The sequence below is a fragment of the Epargyreus clarus genome, unplaced genomic scaffold (assembly GCF_041222505.1).
Source record: "Epargyreus clarus isolate Ecla_fem2 unplaced genomic scaffold, WU_Ecla_fem_2.2 ptg000034l, whole genome shotgun sequence".
NCBI classification, from domain to species: Eukaryota; Metazoa; Arthropoda; class Insecta; order Lepidoptera; family Hesperiidae; genus Epargyreus; species Epargyreus clarus.
This window is the reverse complement of record NW_027332239.1, coordinates 6399904-6415170: the sequence shown is the minus strand read 5'-3', so window position 1 is coordinate 6415170 and position 15267 is coordinate 6399904. Positions and strand designations below refer to the sequence as shown.

Genomic DNA, 15267 nt, shown 5'->3' with positions numbered 1-15267 from the left:
CTGCAAACTATTTTCTGTCCTCAATCTTATAAAAGAGAACCCACCGAGAACCGAAGCCTGGAAGCTTGCATGAAATTCAGCTACCCTATCGTATCTTTTAAACGATTTTTTTTATTACAATTTTAAATTCTTAATCTTTTATCTTGTCTCGCCTTGCCTTGACTGTTTTATATGTGGATGAGAAAAGTCCGACTGAATTTAATAAAGATGACGTCATACGTTTGTGACGTATTAACGAATGAGACAACATCCGTTACGTCGCCTTTCTTTTAACTCTCATGGAAGCATTCAGGATATGTTAGACTTTCCTATTATTTCCTGTAATAAATACTCTATAATGGAAATTTCCAAGTTACCTTTAAGTTAATTTGAAGTAAAGCATAAAAAGTTTAAAGCAGAAAATTAAAAGGGTTGACATGTGACTACCCCGAGGTACGTTATAAATTCTAGGTGTAGCTACCTAAAATATCTTTATTATTAATTTTCTATCTTTGACTTATTTTTATCTTAGCAATGGCGTAGGCCGCTGTGTTCAAAGTGTGGTAAAGCAGATATTTTACAAGTCAGCCTAAGTTCGTTCTCAAGGCAGAAACGTATATGTAATTGTCTCAAGGCTCTTATGGGTAAAATTCCTGCTCTATCCAGAGCTAGTTATCAGATGTCAATAACCTATAATAGCTACTTAACATGAAATGGGTAGCAAACAAGGATTAGTGTGTTTAAAAAATGTTGTAACTAGAATGGTCATTTAATTTACCATTCAAAACCAATGCTACGAATTACGCTGTTTTATAGACTATCGATATGTTGGCTAGTAACGCCATCTGTGTTAAGAAACACACAGTTTGTCATGACTCCCTCGGGATCCGTAAGGTTTCCGGGATAAAGGATGTATCTACATCTCAATAACATAGACGACATGTGTAGGTATCTCTAAATTTTCTTTCTGTACATCAGGTAATTCGTTTTAAAAGGCTATCTGGTAATCTTTTACAATTTTCAGGGATCTTTTTTTTTGTTGTTATTTTGTATGATTTTTTATATTTTGTTAATTCTTGTATTTACAAGACTAACATTCATCGTGACCAACATTGGTCACCATTGGGAACACCTTTTGGTTTGGACCCTAATATATCCCTTTAAGCTCATAATAACAACTATTTGCGATATTTAAAAAACTTTATCACGGATTTAAAATCAGTCATACATATTTATTACAGTGGTATAAAGCATAACGTTTGTTTTATTTGGAAACAAAATCACAAGTGGCGACTATTATCGTCCGGATCGCGACGACGGGGTGAGAGCGCTCACTCAATAAATCGAAGCGTCGCCTCCGCTCGGCCATTAAGGCTCGATAGCGGGTGCTCTTCGGCGCTTACTTTGTTTTATTACTCATTTTATTGTTTTAATTTGTGTGCGGGTGCGCTATTTGCGTGCGCGCAGTTGTCGCCGGCCCCGCCCAGCGCGCGGCGGCCAATCGCGCGCGGCCCGCTAACGAGGTGCGCCCGCGCAATGCACGTCGCGACAATGCTCATTGTTTCAAACGATTCATTTTGTTTTAGTCCGCGCAGCCTCATCGGCCGACGACGCGCGCCTCCCACCGAGCGATAATTTCGCGTATTCCGATATTGACTGAGATTCCACGTCCACGCCGTCACTCAATAAGCAATAAACCATCCTCCGAGAAATTTAAATCCCGCCGAGAGATTTTACACCTTTAAAGGTTATTGTGTTCCCGAAACACTAAACTGAATAGGTTTAGGCCTTCGGTAGCGTACGCACCTATAATAAATTAGAACAGAGAAAGAATATGAGCAATAAATGCTACAAAAATCAGCGGAGTTAAAAAATATACTTAATTCAAGTAGACTGAATAAATTATTGTCTGCGATATTCTGCGTGTACGTCGTTATTATTTTAAATTAGAAATTTTAGGAGACAATTTTAAAATTTCCTGAATATCTTAAAGGTTTCCGTATAATTCAAATCAGTTTCTCGCATTAGTCCTTACAGAAATATAAATATTTTTATATTCGCAGAGTAAACAGAAAATCGCTGTTAAGAAGTCACACATACACATTCGTATAGGTAGATGTCTTGTATTATCATAACTTAAGGTTCCTTCACTGGCGAGGAATGCCTGTTAAGGCGCTTTATACAACATGCTTCCTTTATTTTATTCTGATTAGACTTGTTAGGGATCTCGCAATGATGGAATCTCCAACGGAGACTAAGAAATGATTTTTGCCGATGGACTATAGCATAACATGGAGGTAATATGGATATATCATAAATATAACTTATCTAGTGTCCGGGGCTATAGATCCATGGAAAAACATAATATATCTTAATGTTTTACGCGTAATGATATCAGAATGTTGTCTTTATCTCTTATCTCTGAATATTTGTACGAAAAAATAATATAGGCGCGCAAAAACACGAGCGCTTAATACTGTCTTAAGCCCTGCAATCTTTATATAATTACTTTTTTAAAACGGGAAATGAAATAAATAGAAAATCGTAGTATAATTCCGATAAAAACTCAGCCACTTCGAAAGGCAAAAAATAATGGAAGCCGCTTATGCAGCACAAATGACAACTGTATCGGCTGCGTTTATTCCATGCTCTTTGTCTACGTCGCACGAATAATATTAAAGGGGAAACTAAGCAATTGATAGTAAAAATGGTCGGCGAAATTGAAAAATATCGCCGGACGCATTCGTGGCCTGGTAAAATATTCAATCGGGCCAATTCGGGTCCGCGTATAAATTGTGCCCCACCATTATTTGTAGCGCGACCGAAAATCGGTACCTACATTGATAGTCGTCATTTTTCTTGTAGATATCGTTAATATTTTACGGGTGCGTGTCAACGGTTTATGGGCCCACTCTTAACACTAAAACGTTTTGGCCCTCTGCTCTCATTGTTTATATCATTTTACTATCCACTTTTTATAGTTTATAGCCGCCGGAGTGAGCCGGGGGTTGACACGTAAGTTTGACTTCCATTATGCGCTATCCAACTTAATTTTTATTGGGCTAATAGCTATCGCATTTTTGTATCCAAATCCCGTATTTACTACGTCTATTTCTATATTCCTAACGTTCGTCACGTGCCATATATCGTGGGATTGAAGTCGTGGAGACGTAAAACTGAAAAGGCTTTCCCAGATAATTGCTTTATACATAGCTACCTAATTCATATAGCACCCGAAAGACATTAAGGACGAATGGGTTCGTTGGTAGCTACCTAAGTGTAATTATCCATCCAAGTTTGCGAGGCGAGGAAAAGAATTGCTCTCCTTTGTATGTGAGTGGGGGTGAGGGCGGCGGGTGGGGGTGGGTAGGCTCACATGGGACGCGCTCTAATGAGGTGCCTGAAAGCGACAATGTCTTTGAGCAAAGCAAATGTGTAGGTATCTACATACGTAGGGGAGGTTCCTTCCAGTATCTCGAATGCGGCTCCGTACGCTCTGTTGTAAATAACGCATTAACTCAGCTATGTCTGTGAACAATTCCTTTTGTTTATTTTTCCTTCGCGATGCGATGGTTTTTCTTCATTGTTTACTTTTAAGAATTGTTTTAAAAGGTTTTTTTTACCAATTATAAGTCCACTAATATAATAGATTATTAGATAAAGTAGGTTCATAATTATGTGTGGCTACCATTTTGATTCTTCACTGGGTATTAGTGAATATGTTCATACCAAGACAACAACAGCAAAGGATGATAAGTATACCTTTAGTGTAATATCAGAATACTGAAAACATACAACTTTACATTACCAACGCCATTAAATAAACCATTACATATGTGGATATGCGATGATTTACATCCGAGCATGATATCGAAACCAATACCGATGGAACGATAAGAGGATTCATAAGCTAATGTTTGCACGATAGCGGCGAGGGAGGCGATAGGATGGGACGAGGCCGGGCCGAGCGCCTTCCGGTCCGGGGCCGGTTTTAATTTCCCGCGCGCGACGGGCGGCGTTAAGTTTAAACGCCCGGAGATGAGTCCCACACGGACTAATATCATGCACGGCCCGGGCCGTCGCCATAGAAACGTACACTCAAATGACGCGTGCGGCGGCCGGGGGGACGGGGGTAATATGATTTGAGCGCCCCGGCGACACCCCGCCCGCTTGTTTGCTCTCCGATGCAATCGCGATACGACCCCCCGCCCGCGCGCCGCCGACATCTCTCACCTCCGTCCTCGATAACCGCATCGCATTCCTCGTTGCAAGCCACCGCATTCTATTGAAATAGATACCCGATACCGCCAGCCACCTACCGCTCCACTCGATTTACGCGTCACCCCTTGCCGTACCCACAATATTCGACACACACTCGACGGATTATATTCCGCCGTGTCGATGCGACCGGGCCGCGTCTAGTTAACATTCCGGGCGCGCCACCACCGTCTTTGTAAAACTACTCCCAACATTTTTGAAATCCCATTTCCATGAAGCTCTTGCATCGCAAGCTTGCTGAAACAGCGTTAATATCGGATATACATCAATCTCAGAGACCAGCGAAACGCTTACGTCATATTCGCAAAGTGTTTTTGCGTGTAACTCAATCGGTCGCCGGAGAGGCGCTCGCGTCGGTTTACTTCGGCCGGTGACAATTACGCGGTGCCGGCGCTCATTAGTTGCGGCCGCGGCAGCTTCATGTATCATGTATTGCGCGTCGGCAACGTCGCCCAACGGGACAATAAAGCAATCAATCGGCAGCTCCCCGCCGCCGCGCCACGAGCCCGCAAACGAGCTGCCAGCACGATACTCGCCCGATAACGACTTATGTGAGCCTTGCCATACGGGTACATCGCCGAGGCGATCTAACTAGATAATACGTCATAGTACAAATAATAAACCACACGATATGAGGCATTCGTACCTCAAGATGAGGGAGTCCCTAGGTTTTATTCTCACGTGAAATTTTTGATGTTGCCCACAAACGCCGTAGCAATCCTAGGGCCGCGAGATACCTAGGTGGGTCACCTAATAGGGTATTGTGACGGAACGCAGTGCGCCGTTCGCGCCACGGTAATTGCGGCGCGGACGCCAGGGGCCGCGGATAATGCCGCGCGTGATATATGGTACAACGGCTAATAACAGAGCTCGGGCCTCGCGTCGATTATCCCTTTACTCGAAGAAGACGATTCGTATCGATCGGTGCGACGCTCGCTCTCGGCTAATGAGTGCAGGATTTACTAGTTATTATCCACTTTCGCGGTTGGCCCGCGGCGCGATGAAGACGTCGCGGCGGAGGGCGGCCGCCGCGGGCGCACAATTTGCCGCACTCGAACGCTAAACGCCGAACGCCGTCGCCCGCAGCACGCTTTGTGTTTTATCCTCGGTAATTGCGGGCCCGACGAACCTCCACACGAACCACGGTAGTGGATAATTGCGCTATTGTTGCTCACATCCGCGACGACCAGCACACGACCGCTTTCGAGGAAGTCGCCGCGGCTAAATTGGAAGCGGCGTCGAGCGGACTTTGTTATTTCGACAATTAACTTAGATAAGATTAATAGTTGCAACGGAATAGCGTGCTTCATGGAGGTAATAGCGCATCGCAGGACGGTTCACGAAGCGAACGGTATACCCTGTTCTTTGCAGTCAATTATATATCATAAAGAAATTGCCCCTTTACATACAAACTACATATTAACCCTTATTTTCAAGAAGGCTCTATAATTTGAATAATTCAATTATGCTGAATACGTTTATGTATAGATCTACATATTCTATTGCAGATTTGAATCCTTTATCCTTCACCTATATTTACCAATACATTTAACAGAATCGTGACAATCGTGGTCTTTCAAAACCTCCACGCCCATTTCTTCTGCTTCTGCTGCTTCTGCTCCTTTCAGTGGCCAATTAATTTAAGATCCAAGCTCATTTGCTACTCCAACAAGAAGAAGCAAACGCGCATGCAGTCAGCCAATGGATATCTGTAATCAACTCCAGACCAAATTCCTACATAAGGTTGGCGGATTCCTATGTTAGGTTGGTTGCGTTGCTGGCCGTTGTGACACCTCTTAAAATTCCATTGCCACACAGAGTGCAGTTTTGGAACTTAAAACTATTTTATTCTTACTTCAGCTGGCTGGGGCGAGGGTCGATGTTCGTGCTATCAGAGGCCCACGCCAGGTCACTGCTCACGAAAGCAGGTGTGGTCCTGAACGGGAGCACCGGCGCGCTGGTTGATCTCGGCGCTGGTGATGGGGAAGTGAGCCGCCGCTTCGCACACCTTTTCTCCGACAGATACGCCACCGAGATATCGAGCAGCATGAGGAAAGCGCTCAGCAGCAAGGGATTCAAGTGAGTGGCATATTCGTATTTATTATTGTTATTTAAGACCGCTCAATTTCGATGTTACATTTTAAGTTTGATGTCAGTGTCCCCGAATTTCATTTCATTTCCCAAAAAAAGAGGGTTTAATCAAAGTTTACGTTCCTGTCAAAAATCAGGTGAACCTTTCAGCACGACCGAAACATACTATTAAAACAAAAGGTTGGTCAATGAGTGTGTATATCTCTAAATTCCAGGGACTTGAATGTTCTTTTAAAATAATAGAGAAGTTTTCGGTTTTCGCCAAAACTAGGACGGAAAATAAAGGCTCGTAATTCAGTTTTATTTCCGGCTTAACACCAGTTTTGGTCGGTCACTGTACGGACAGCTGTAATCAAGAAAGGATTAGATTTCTACCTGAGAACGGCCACAGATGCGCCGCTACCCCTGCGCTGCGGACTAAGCTGGAACGCCTTGGAAAAGTACGTGTCCCTTTCCACATCCTTCAAACCAGAACATAACAGTGCTTTACATTTATTAGGTAGAAATAGGTGTGGCGGTGTTGCCGCCGGAGTTGAATCACAAAGGGTTTTACCACCTTTTAATTGTAATTTTTTATAAGTTTAAAAATATCGTTTTCTGTCACAACTAAGATTGAAGCTTCGTAATTTAGTTTTGTTTCCGGCTTAACACCAGTTTTAGTCGGTCACTAATCACGTGTTCATGTCCGAGGCCTGCAGAATATAAATAAATAGAGGTCACTGATCTGGCTTATAAGTTTAAAAAAGTTTCGTTTTCGGCTTAAAACCAGTTTTGGTCTCTCACTTATCATTTATCCTTTCCATATCATCCAAGTCCTTTTGATGTTCAATTTTAAGTTCGATATCGATGTTCATGTCCGCGGCTCTATCGTCGTCGGTCCCCCAGGCTGCTGGACACGGACGAGTGGTGGCGCTCGCGGCGGTTCTCGTGCGTGTGCATGCTGAACCTGCTGGACCGCTGCAGCCGGCCGCGCTCCATGCTGCTGCAGGCGCGCGCGGCACTCGCACCCGCCGGCGTGCTGCTGCTCGCGCTCGTGCTGCCCTACAAGCCCTATGTCGAAGGTACGTAGTTGATCAATACGGCCCTTGTATTGCCCTATAAGCCTTACGTCGAAGGTGGGTAGTACTCTTATACGGCACTCGTGTTGCTCTGCAAGCCCTACGCCGAAGGTGGGTAGTACACTTATTTGGCCCTTGTGCTGCCCTACAAAACCTACGCCGAAGGTAGGTTGCAGATTAATATGGCCCTTATGCTGCCCTACAAGTCCTACGTCGAAGGTACGCAATTACTTATTATCTAATTGTCTCTGTAGTTCCGGGACCAGAATAGGCCTACGGTATTCTATGCCTGTCGCAAAAGACGACTAAAAGGGACTTTCCAATTTACGGGTGGCAAAAGTGGAACGCGAACTGCCCGGCCGTGATACATCATCATACCGACACGGCAACTCGGCGGTATGATAATGACTCGGAGAACTCGAATGGCGTTCCTTTGAAGGTCCCGGAGTCCTTATAGAAGTGCCGAGAATGGCCACATGGGGGATTTAGTGCGGTAAAAATCGCACATAGCCCCCTGTTGCCCCTAATACACTACAATACAAGGTAGTGCACCTACCTATGACTTCCATGACAGCCCCCTTATTGTCATACCAAGATGTACCTAACTTATGTGAAAGGTAGGGTTTTTATTGGGCCTAGATAACAAAATCAACTTTAGTGGGGACGATCTGACCAGTTATATATTATCAATCTCATAAAATGAAATATAGATGTGGGCGCGCCGGTAGGTAGATCTACAATGGTATTTCGATTCAACTAATTTAACCAATATTTATAAAAATATAGTTAAAATAATTAAATGAATAAGCGTTAATGCCACCATAGTAACAATAACACCCAAGCAAAACACCAAACAGTTCAGAGCACCACCGTGCCGTGCCCACTATTGGACAACTTCTGATCTGTTGACAGTTGCGCGCCCCTTTTTTATACCATGATACGGGTAGCCAATTGTTAATACGGAGCGGTAGTTCGAAATTAATATCATGTGATTTTAAAAACGGAATATTTATATATATGAAATGAAGCATTCTCCCACACGGCCATTCTGACGAGCAGCCGTTACGGCTCGCGAACAAAAGTTTAAAAAAATCAAATTCAATAATATTAAAGAAGTGGATAAACTACTTTAGATTCGCGGATAATATAGTCTCAATTTTAACCACAGAAGCCAAATCTCATGGTACACAAAACACGTAACTTTAATTGGTTAACCCCATAACCGGTGTCTAATAGTGTAAATAAATGGTCGTGTCACATGAAAAGAACTGCCAAATCACATGGCTGATGTCAAGTCACATGACATCATAAATTCGCTAAGTCACATAGCTTACGTACATAATTGATTATTATCTGAAAAGAATTGCCAAATCACATGGCTGATGTCAAGTCACATGACATCATAAATTCGCTAAGTCACATAGCTTACGTACATAATTGATTATTATCTGAAAAGAATTGCCAAATCACATGGCTGATGTCAAGTCCCATGACATCATAAATTCGCTAAGTCACATAGCTTACGTACGTAATTGATTATTATCTGAAAAGAATTGCCAAATCACATGGCTGATGTCAAGTCCCATGACATCATAAATTCGCTAAGTCACATAGCTTACGTACGTAATTGATTATTATCTGAAAAGAATTGCCAAATCACATGGCTGATGTCAAGTCCCATGACATCATAAATTCGCTAAGTCACATAGCTTACGTACGTAATTGATTATTATCTGAAAAGAACTGCCAAATCACATGGCTGATGTCAAGTCCCATGACATCATAAATTCGCTAAGTCACATAGCTTACGTACATAATTGATTATTATCTGAAAAGAATTGCCAAATCACATGGCTGATGTCAAGTCACATGACATCATAAATTCGCTAAGTCACATAGCTTACGTACGTAATTGATTATTATCTGAAAAGAATTGCCAAATCACATGGCTGATGTCAAGTCCCATGACATCATAAATTCGCTAAGTCACATAGCTTACGTACGTAATTGATTATTATCTGAAAAGAATTGCCAAATCACATGGCACTCGGGTTATTATCAAACATAAACGTGACTGTTGGCCAGACAATCATTGATATGCAAGACAATCCCGATAACACAGAACTTACAATCCACATACCGTTCCAAAGTTCGCAGGTACTCAAGAGAAACACAAAGTTTTTACCAGATTTTTGACTGTCGATACTGTCATTGCTTCACAGGGTTCACAGTCATCTGACATGTTCAAATAGTTTCCTTTCCATAGCACATGTTCTCGTAGTCTGAAAACACATTACATTATATGTATAATCAATATACGAAATAACGAGAGAGCTCCGCGTTTCGTTCATGGTTTGAGAGTAAAATCTACAGATCTTTTCGTTTGGCTCGCTAAAATCTATGGCATAGTCTTCTGCATCGCCAAACGTACACTGGGTAGACTCCAGATACCCTTGAGAATATATTTCCTGTAAGATCCCCGATGTGTAGTTCTTCACGATGTCTTCCTTTACCGAATTTGTTATAATGTGTCTGACTATCTCAGACAGGATTTCTTGAAAATCATTAATGCCTTTTAAGTCAGCTCATTTGACTATGACAGAATTTTATAAGAAACTATTCGAGACCTGCTCAAAACCATGCACGAGTGCTTTTCTTATTTAGAACTGTAAACAAATAAGCTGTAACAAGCATAAAAATAAAAAAGTAAAAGTTAATTTCAAACCGAAAAACCTGATGTCTACAACACAAATGTGTGAAAATAATAATAAAGTGAATTGTCAAGTTCAAAACAGTTTTAATGTCAACTTTACATACAGTAAAGAAAATATCAGAGCAGCAAGTACTCCGTGGTCGTTATTCTTAATAAAATAATTAAAATACTATTGCCTTACCATAACATGAGCTATAGTTCGTCCACTCCGAAGTCCACAGCTACATTACAACGAAAACCAGGTCATTAAACGTAAAAAGTTATTGGAGTCATCCTACCTTCATTATATTATTTACCTTATATCATTTTACTTTTACCTTGATTATTACAATTACCTTCGTTTGTGCGATAGGCATTGCTGCAAACAAAGTCTTTACCACACAATAATGATCACACATTGCAGAGTCCAATTTGACAGTAGTGTATGTACTCTTGTCTCTTTTTCTTTTTGCAGTATTCGATTTTTTCGAATTTTATCAGAACTTGCAGTAGGTATATAATTGCTCGTCCGAACCTGACTTTGACTTATAAATCTGCAAAGATATACATTTTAATTCGTAGAATAACAAACAGCGGTCGAAACAGTATGAACACAAAACAATAACGAATATTTTCTGGTATGAACCGCGAGTTCCAATACAATATCTGATAATAATAGAATTACCTATTTCAATTTAATATAACACATACGTTACAGTATCTGTTATCACCAGAAATTGTGAATAACTTCCAAAAGTTATTGTAATTAACCATTTGCAAGAATAATAAGTATACCTACAAATACCGTTATTTCGTCCCGGATTGATTAATACATAATATTCGCTCACACACAAAAACTTTAAACCAAATTTTAGAAGTAGCAGACAAGCATGCAGTCCACCTGATGGTAAGTGGCTACTGAGGCCCATCAATATCTTCAACACAGCAGACCCTAACACTGCTGTATGGTATTGGTATTGCCGGACCATAAAAGTTTCTACCACCTTTATAACCTTTACCCTTTATCTATGTAACGACGACAAAATTATGAATAGGAGAAAAACACGCCGAATTGTTTCGTATAATATAAACATTGCGTGCGTGAATATTCTGAATTTGTTATATCCACAGCCGTATATCTAGACGTAATGTCGTCATCTGCACAGTTACAAAACTAAACAAAATAACAACAAACTCCTCATGTCAATGAATAATTAAAACGTTTAGATTGTTAGCTAGATTACATGATGGTATAGTTGACTTACCACTGTTAAAGTATTCACTAAAGGTACCAACATAATATAATTTCACACGTAAAGTCTAGGATCGTGATGTACGTCATCTCGAAATGTATTATTTACTATGACACAAAATAAGAAAGAAGATCCAATAACAATTTAAACTACTGTAAAACAAGTTCAAACTTTAAGTTATTATTAAAAATACTTGATCGACTCCGAGCGAGGCTGATGAATTGTCTTTATTAAATTAAACCTTTAAACACATTTGACCGATCAAAATGCTTACAGCTTTGCACCATTATGATAACTGTTTTTTTTTTCTACAGTCAGCTAAGCTTCGATTCTCTTTACATATGAAAATTTTAAAGTGGATTGCAAGTAGTTACACATTATGTCACAAAAAACATGTGAAAAACATAGAAAACTGAAGGTTTATTAATAAGTTATAACTTACGTTAATTCACCATTTTACCTAGTCCAATACACCGTTGGGGTTACAATGCGAACACTATCAAACTCCTTTTCTTCAGCTTTACCTCCATGTATACTTCGTAAATTGTAACCACCAAAATCTAAATGTTACATTTTCATTCAAGTTTCGTCCACGTCGACATCACAAGTCAAGTGTTGTTACAAAACCCCCCAATAAGCAGCTTTTACAGATTCTGGGAACAAGCGCTAGGTAAATATTATTAGATAGCATCCTATTAAATATGACAAGCATTGGTTGAGAGTTTCAATGACCACAATACAAATGTAACCTATGCATTTGCAATAATAATAAGGCCATCACCGATAGCTATCACTGTGTTCCAGGTGAAACTAGAAATAAAACTTACGATATTTACGGGCCATGGAATTGCGATGGTAAAAAGTATGCTACCTGATTTATCAAACCTTTTACTTCAAAAATAATCTTCATTGTGACTAGTTTTATTTTAAGACTGGGAGTTTATTACGAATGTTAAATGCATTACAACGAATACATACAAAAGATATCAGAACTTGTATTCACAATCTTAAAATATTTTTTGCAGCGTAATAATTTAAAAGAATATGATCGCTATTCATCTACTTATTTAGCATAAGTAAGGATCGCCTCTTAATGAGTTGCTATAAGCAACGAAACTGTGAAAAGCATAGTTGAAATTACTCGAAATTTTAAAAACCCAAAACATTTCTAAAAACATGTCGGTACCTACACGTATGATTGTTATTTTTTCGCGCATAACCAAATATTTTCATATTAGTGATTCTTATAATCTTTAACAACTTTCAAATAGCAAAATCGAAAATATAAAAACCATTGGTTTGATCATACCGGAGCGCCAATCGTTCGCCAATGAATCTCGGCGCAAATGAGTCTTAATTACGTAGACAGTTAACATGGATGATGCGAACCACCTTACACCTTCTCAATTTTCATACCCAAGCTACTTCACACGCTTGCGGTAGCTAAAATAATGCACATACAATTATTACAACATTTAGACAAACCGTACACATTACTCACGCAACCGGTTCGTCGTGTGTTTCACACACAGCTCCTCCAATGTCGAAGGCCTCGTCAATATCGCCTCCATTGCGCGTCCCAGACTGTCGTCAGGAGTACAGCCACGATAAATTCTTCAGTTGAACACTTATGCACTATACACGCGGTTGATTATCTTCTGTTACCGTTACTTTAAAACTATTACGTAATAAAAGGGCGTATCCTATCCCGATTCTGATGTGGGCGCGCCGGTAGGTAGATCTACAATGGTATTTCGATTCAACTAATTTAACCAATATTTATAAAAATATAGTTAAAATAATTAAATGAATAAGCGTTAATGCCACCATAGTAACAATAACACCCAAGCAAAACACCAAACAGTTCAGAGCACCACCGTGCCGTGCCCACTATTGGACAACTTCTGATCTGTTGACAGTTGCGCGCCCCTTTTTTATACCATGATACGGGTAGCCAATTGTTAATACGGAGCGGTAGTTCGAAATTAATATCATGTGATTTTAAAAACGGAATATTTATATATATGAAATGAAGCATTCTCCCACATAGATATAGCGCTGATGCCTCAAAAATCGTACCTTTATTACCACTAAACTAACAAGCCAATGTGTCCATTCCAGTGACCGCAGACCACAAGCCAGAGGAGCGTCTACCCATCGAAGGTGCAACATTCGAAGAGCAAGTGGCGTCATTCGTGAAGTTCATGCGAACAGAAGTCTCCTTCGAGCTGGCGGCCTGGGCCCGCGCCCCCTACCTCTGCGAGGGGGACTTCGCTCAGGCTTACTACTGGCTAGATGACTCTGTGTTTGTCTTCAGACCTATCACACAGGACACGTGAAGTCACGTGGGGTAAAGATTACAAATTAGATATTAGATACACCCGTTCTTAATATCCAATCTATCCAGAGATGTTCATGAGGTATGGATCCTGGGCGAATTTGTACTATCCAAATTCCACATCAGCTTGGGTTGGTTACATTACAAATTAATTAATATGAAATTGTAAAGCTATATGTCAGTCATCTCAGCTACATTTGTCGATTTTAATACTCTGACGTAAGACGACACGAATGTTTGTAACGAATTTAATTGCCACCATATTGTTGTCATAAGTAAAACATAAAAATAGTTGATTTAAATTAGTTTTCAGATGAAAACGGCTTTATGATGATTGATGAATATATTTTTTAATATTTTTTCTGTATATCCTTGTATTTTTCTCTGGACTTTACAATTTTGCCCAAAAGTGAACATCTCGTTTCTAGTAAAAATCGAAATTCGATTATTTTTAACCGACTTCAAAAAGGAGGTTCTTTATTCGACCGCTATGTATGTAAGGTTGTATTTTCGCGATTTTCCCAGAAACTACTGATCCAATTTGGATGGAGTTTTAGTTATTAGTATGAATTAAATGTAACATCAATCTTGATTCGCAAAATATTGGATAGATTGATTATTAATAACGGATGTTATAGTGCTATAGACCGGACGTAGTCAAGATATTCTAAATCATTTTGAAAACCGAAATATAATCAACATTTTATTAACTCACGAAAAAACAGTTATTTCTTAAACAAATATCAAATGTTTCATTTTTTTTTTCATTTTTAAACCTAGCAACATTATACCTGATCGCCAGTGGCCCCTGGCCAAATTCACAAAACAGTTTCTCTCTTAATAAACTTGTATCCCATGTCACACTGATACAATCTCGGATTGATTCATATTTGGTAAAAATTGTTCTGAATGGATGCTAAGTCATAATAGATTATGCTTTTCCTCTCCGTGTCCGGTCTATTGCTACTATAATTTAATGTCTTTGATTACTTACATATTGCAAAGGTTTAAGAAAACGCGAAAATTGGCTTCTTTTTATTGAATGTATACATCTCAATCGAAACAAATAAAGTCGTTGTATGTGTCTGTCTGTCTGTTCACTTCTAAACCACACAATTTTGATACGGTTTTCATGGACACTATATTCATCGAAAAAGTTTATTTTATTTACTCTAATTCAACAATCTATTCTGTTTTTTTCATAGATAATATTCTAAACAATCACAATTTGTTACTGAAATCACTTGAGTGGTTTCAGAGATACACGGACAGACACACAAATTATTTATACACGTATGTTAAGATGTTTGCGATTTTGTTAAGATTTCGAATCAAGACTTCCATTCAGATAAGCTTTATGAAAATTCCAGTTTCTATCTATGATAGTATAAACATTCCGCCATAGAATTAAAGGCTTCCAACATTTTTTTATAGCGTAATTGCTTTCGTAGCATAGTTTTACTTATTAGATGGTTGTACCACTGACTGAATTCTGTCCCCTTGTGGTTGTTTTGCGTAAGAAGTACAAATGTTTATACAAATATTTAACAAATAGTCAATATGGATATCGAGTCAATA

The 15267-nt window shown here is 39.6% G+C and overlaps 1 protein-coding gene across 3 annotated transcripts in view; it reads left to right on the top strand.

The window, feature by feature from the left end:
* The window catches only part of LOC140755745 (protein-L-histidine N-pros-methyltransferase), a 79603-nt gene extending 64921 nt beyond the window's left edge, over positions 1-14682 (top strand). For all 3 annotated transcript variants that reach the window (XM_073091057.1, XM_073091056.1, XM_073091054.1), the window contains 3 exons: positions 6118-6336; positions 7234-7409; positions 13473-14682. In XM_073091057.1, the coding sequence (XP_072947158.1) occupies positions 6118-6336; positions 7234-7409; positions 13473-13690 (613 nt within the window). In that variant the 3' untranslated portion in view covers positions 13691-14682. The remainder of the gene's footprint in view (positions 1-6117; positions 6337-7233; positions 7410-13472) is intronic.
* Positions 14683-15267: the final 585 nt, after the last annotated feature.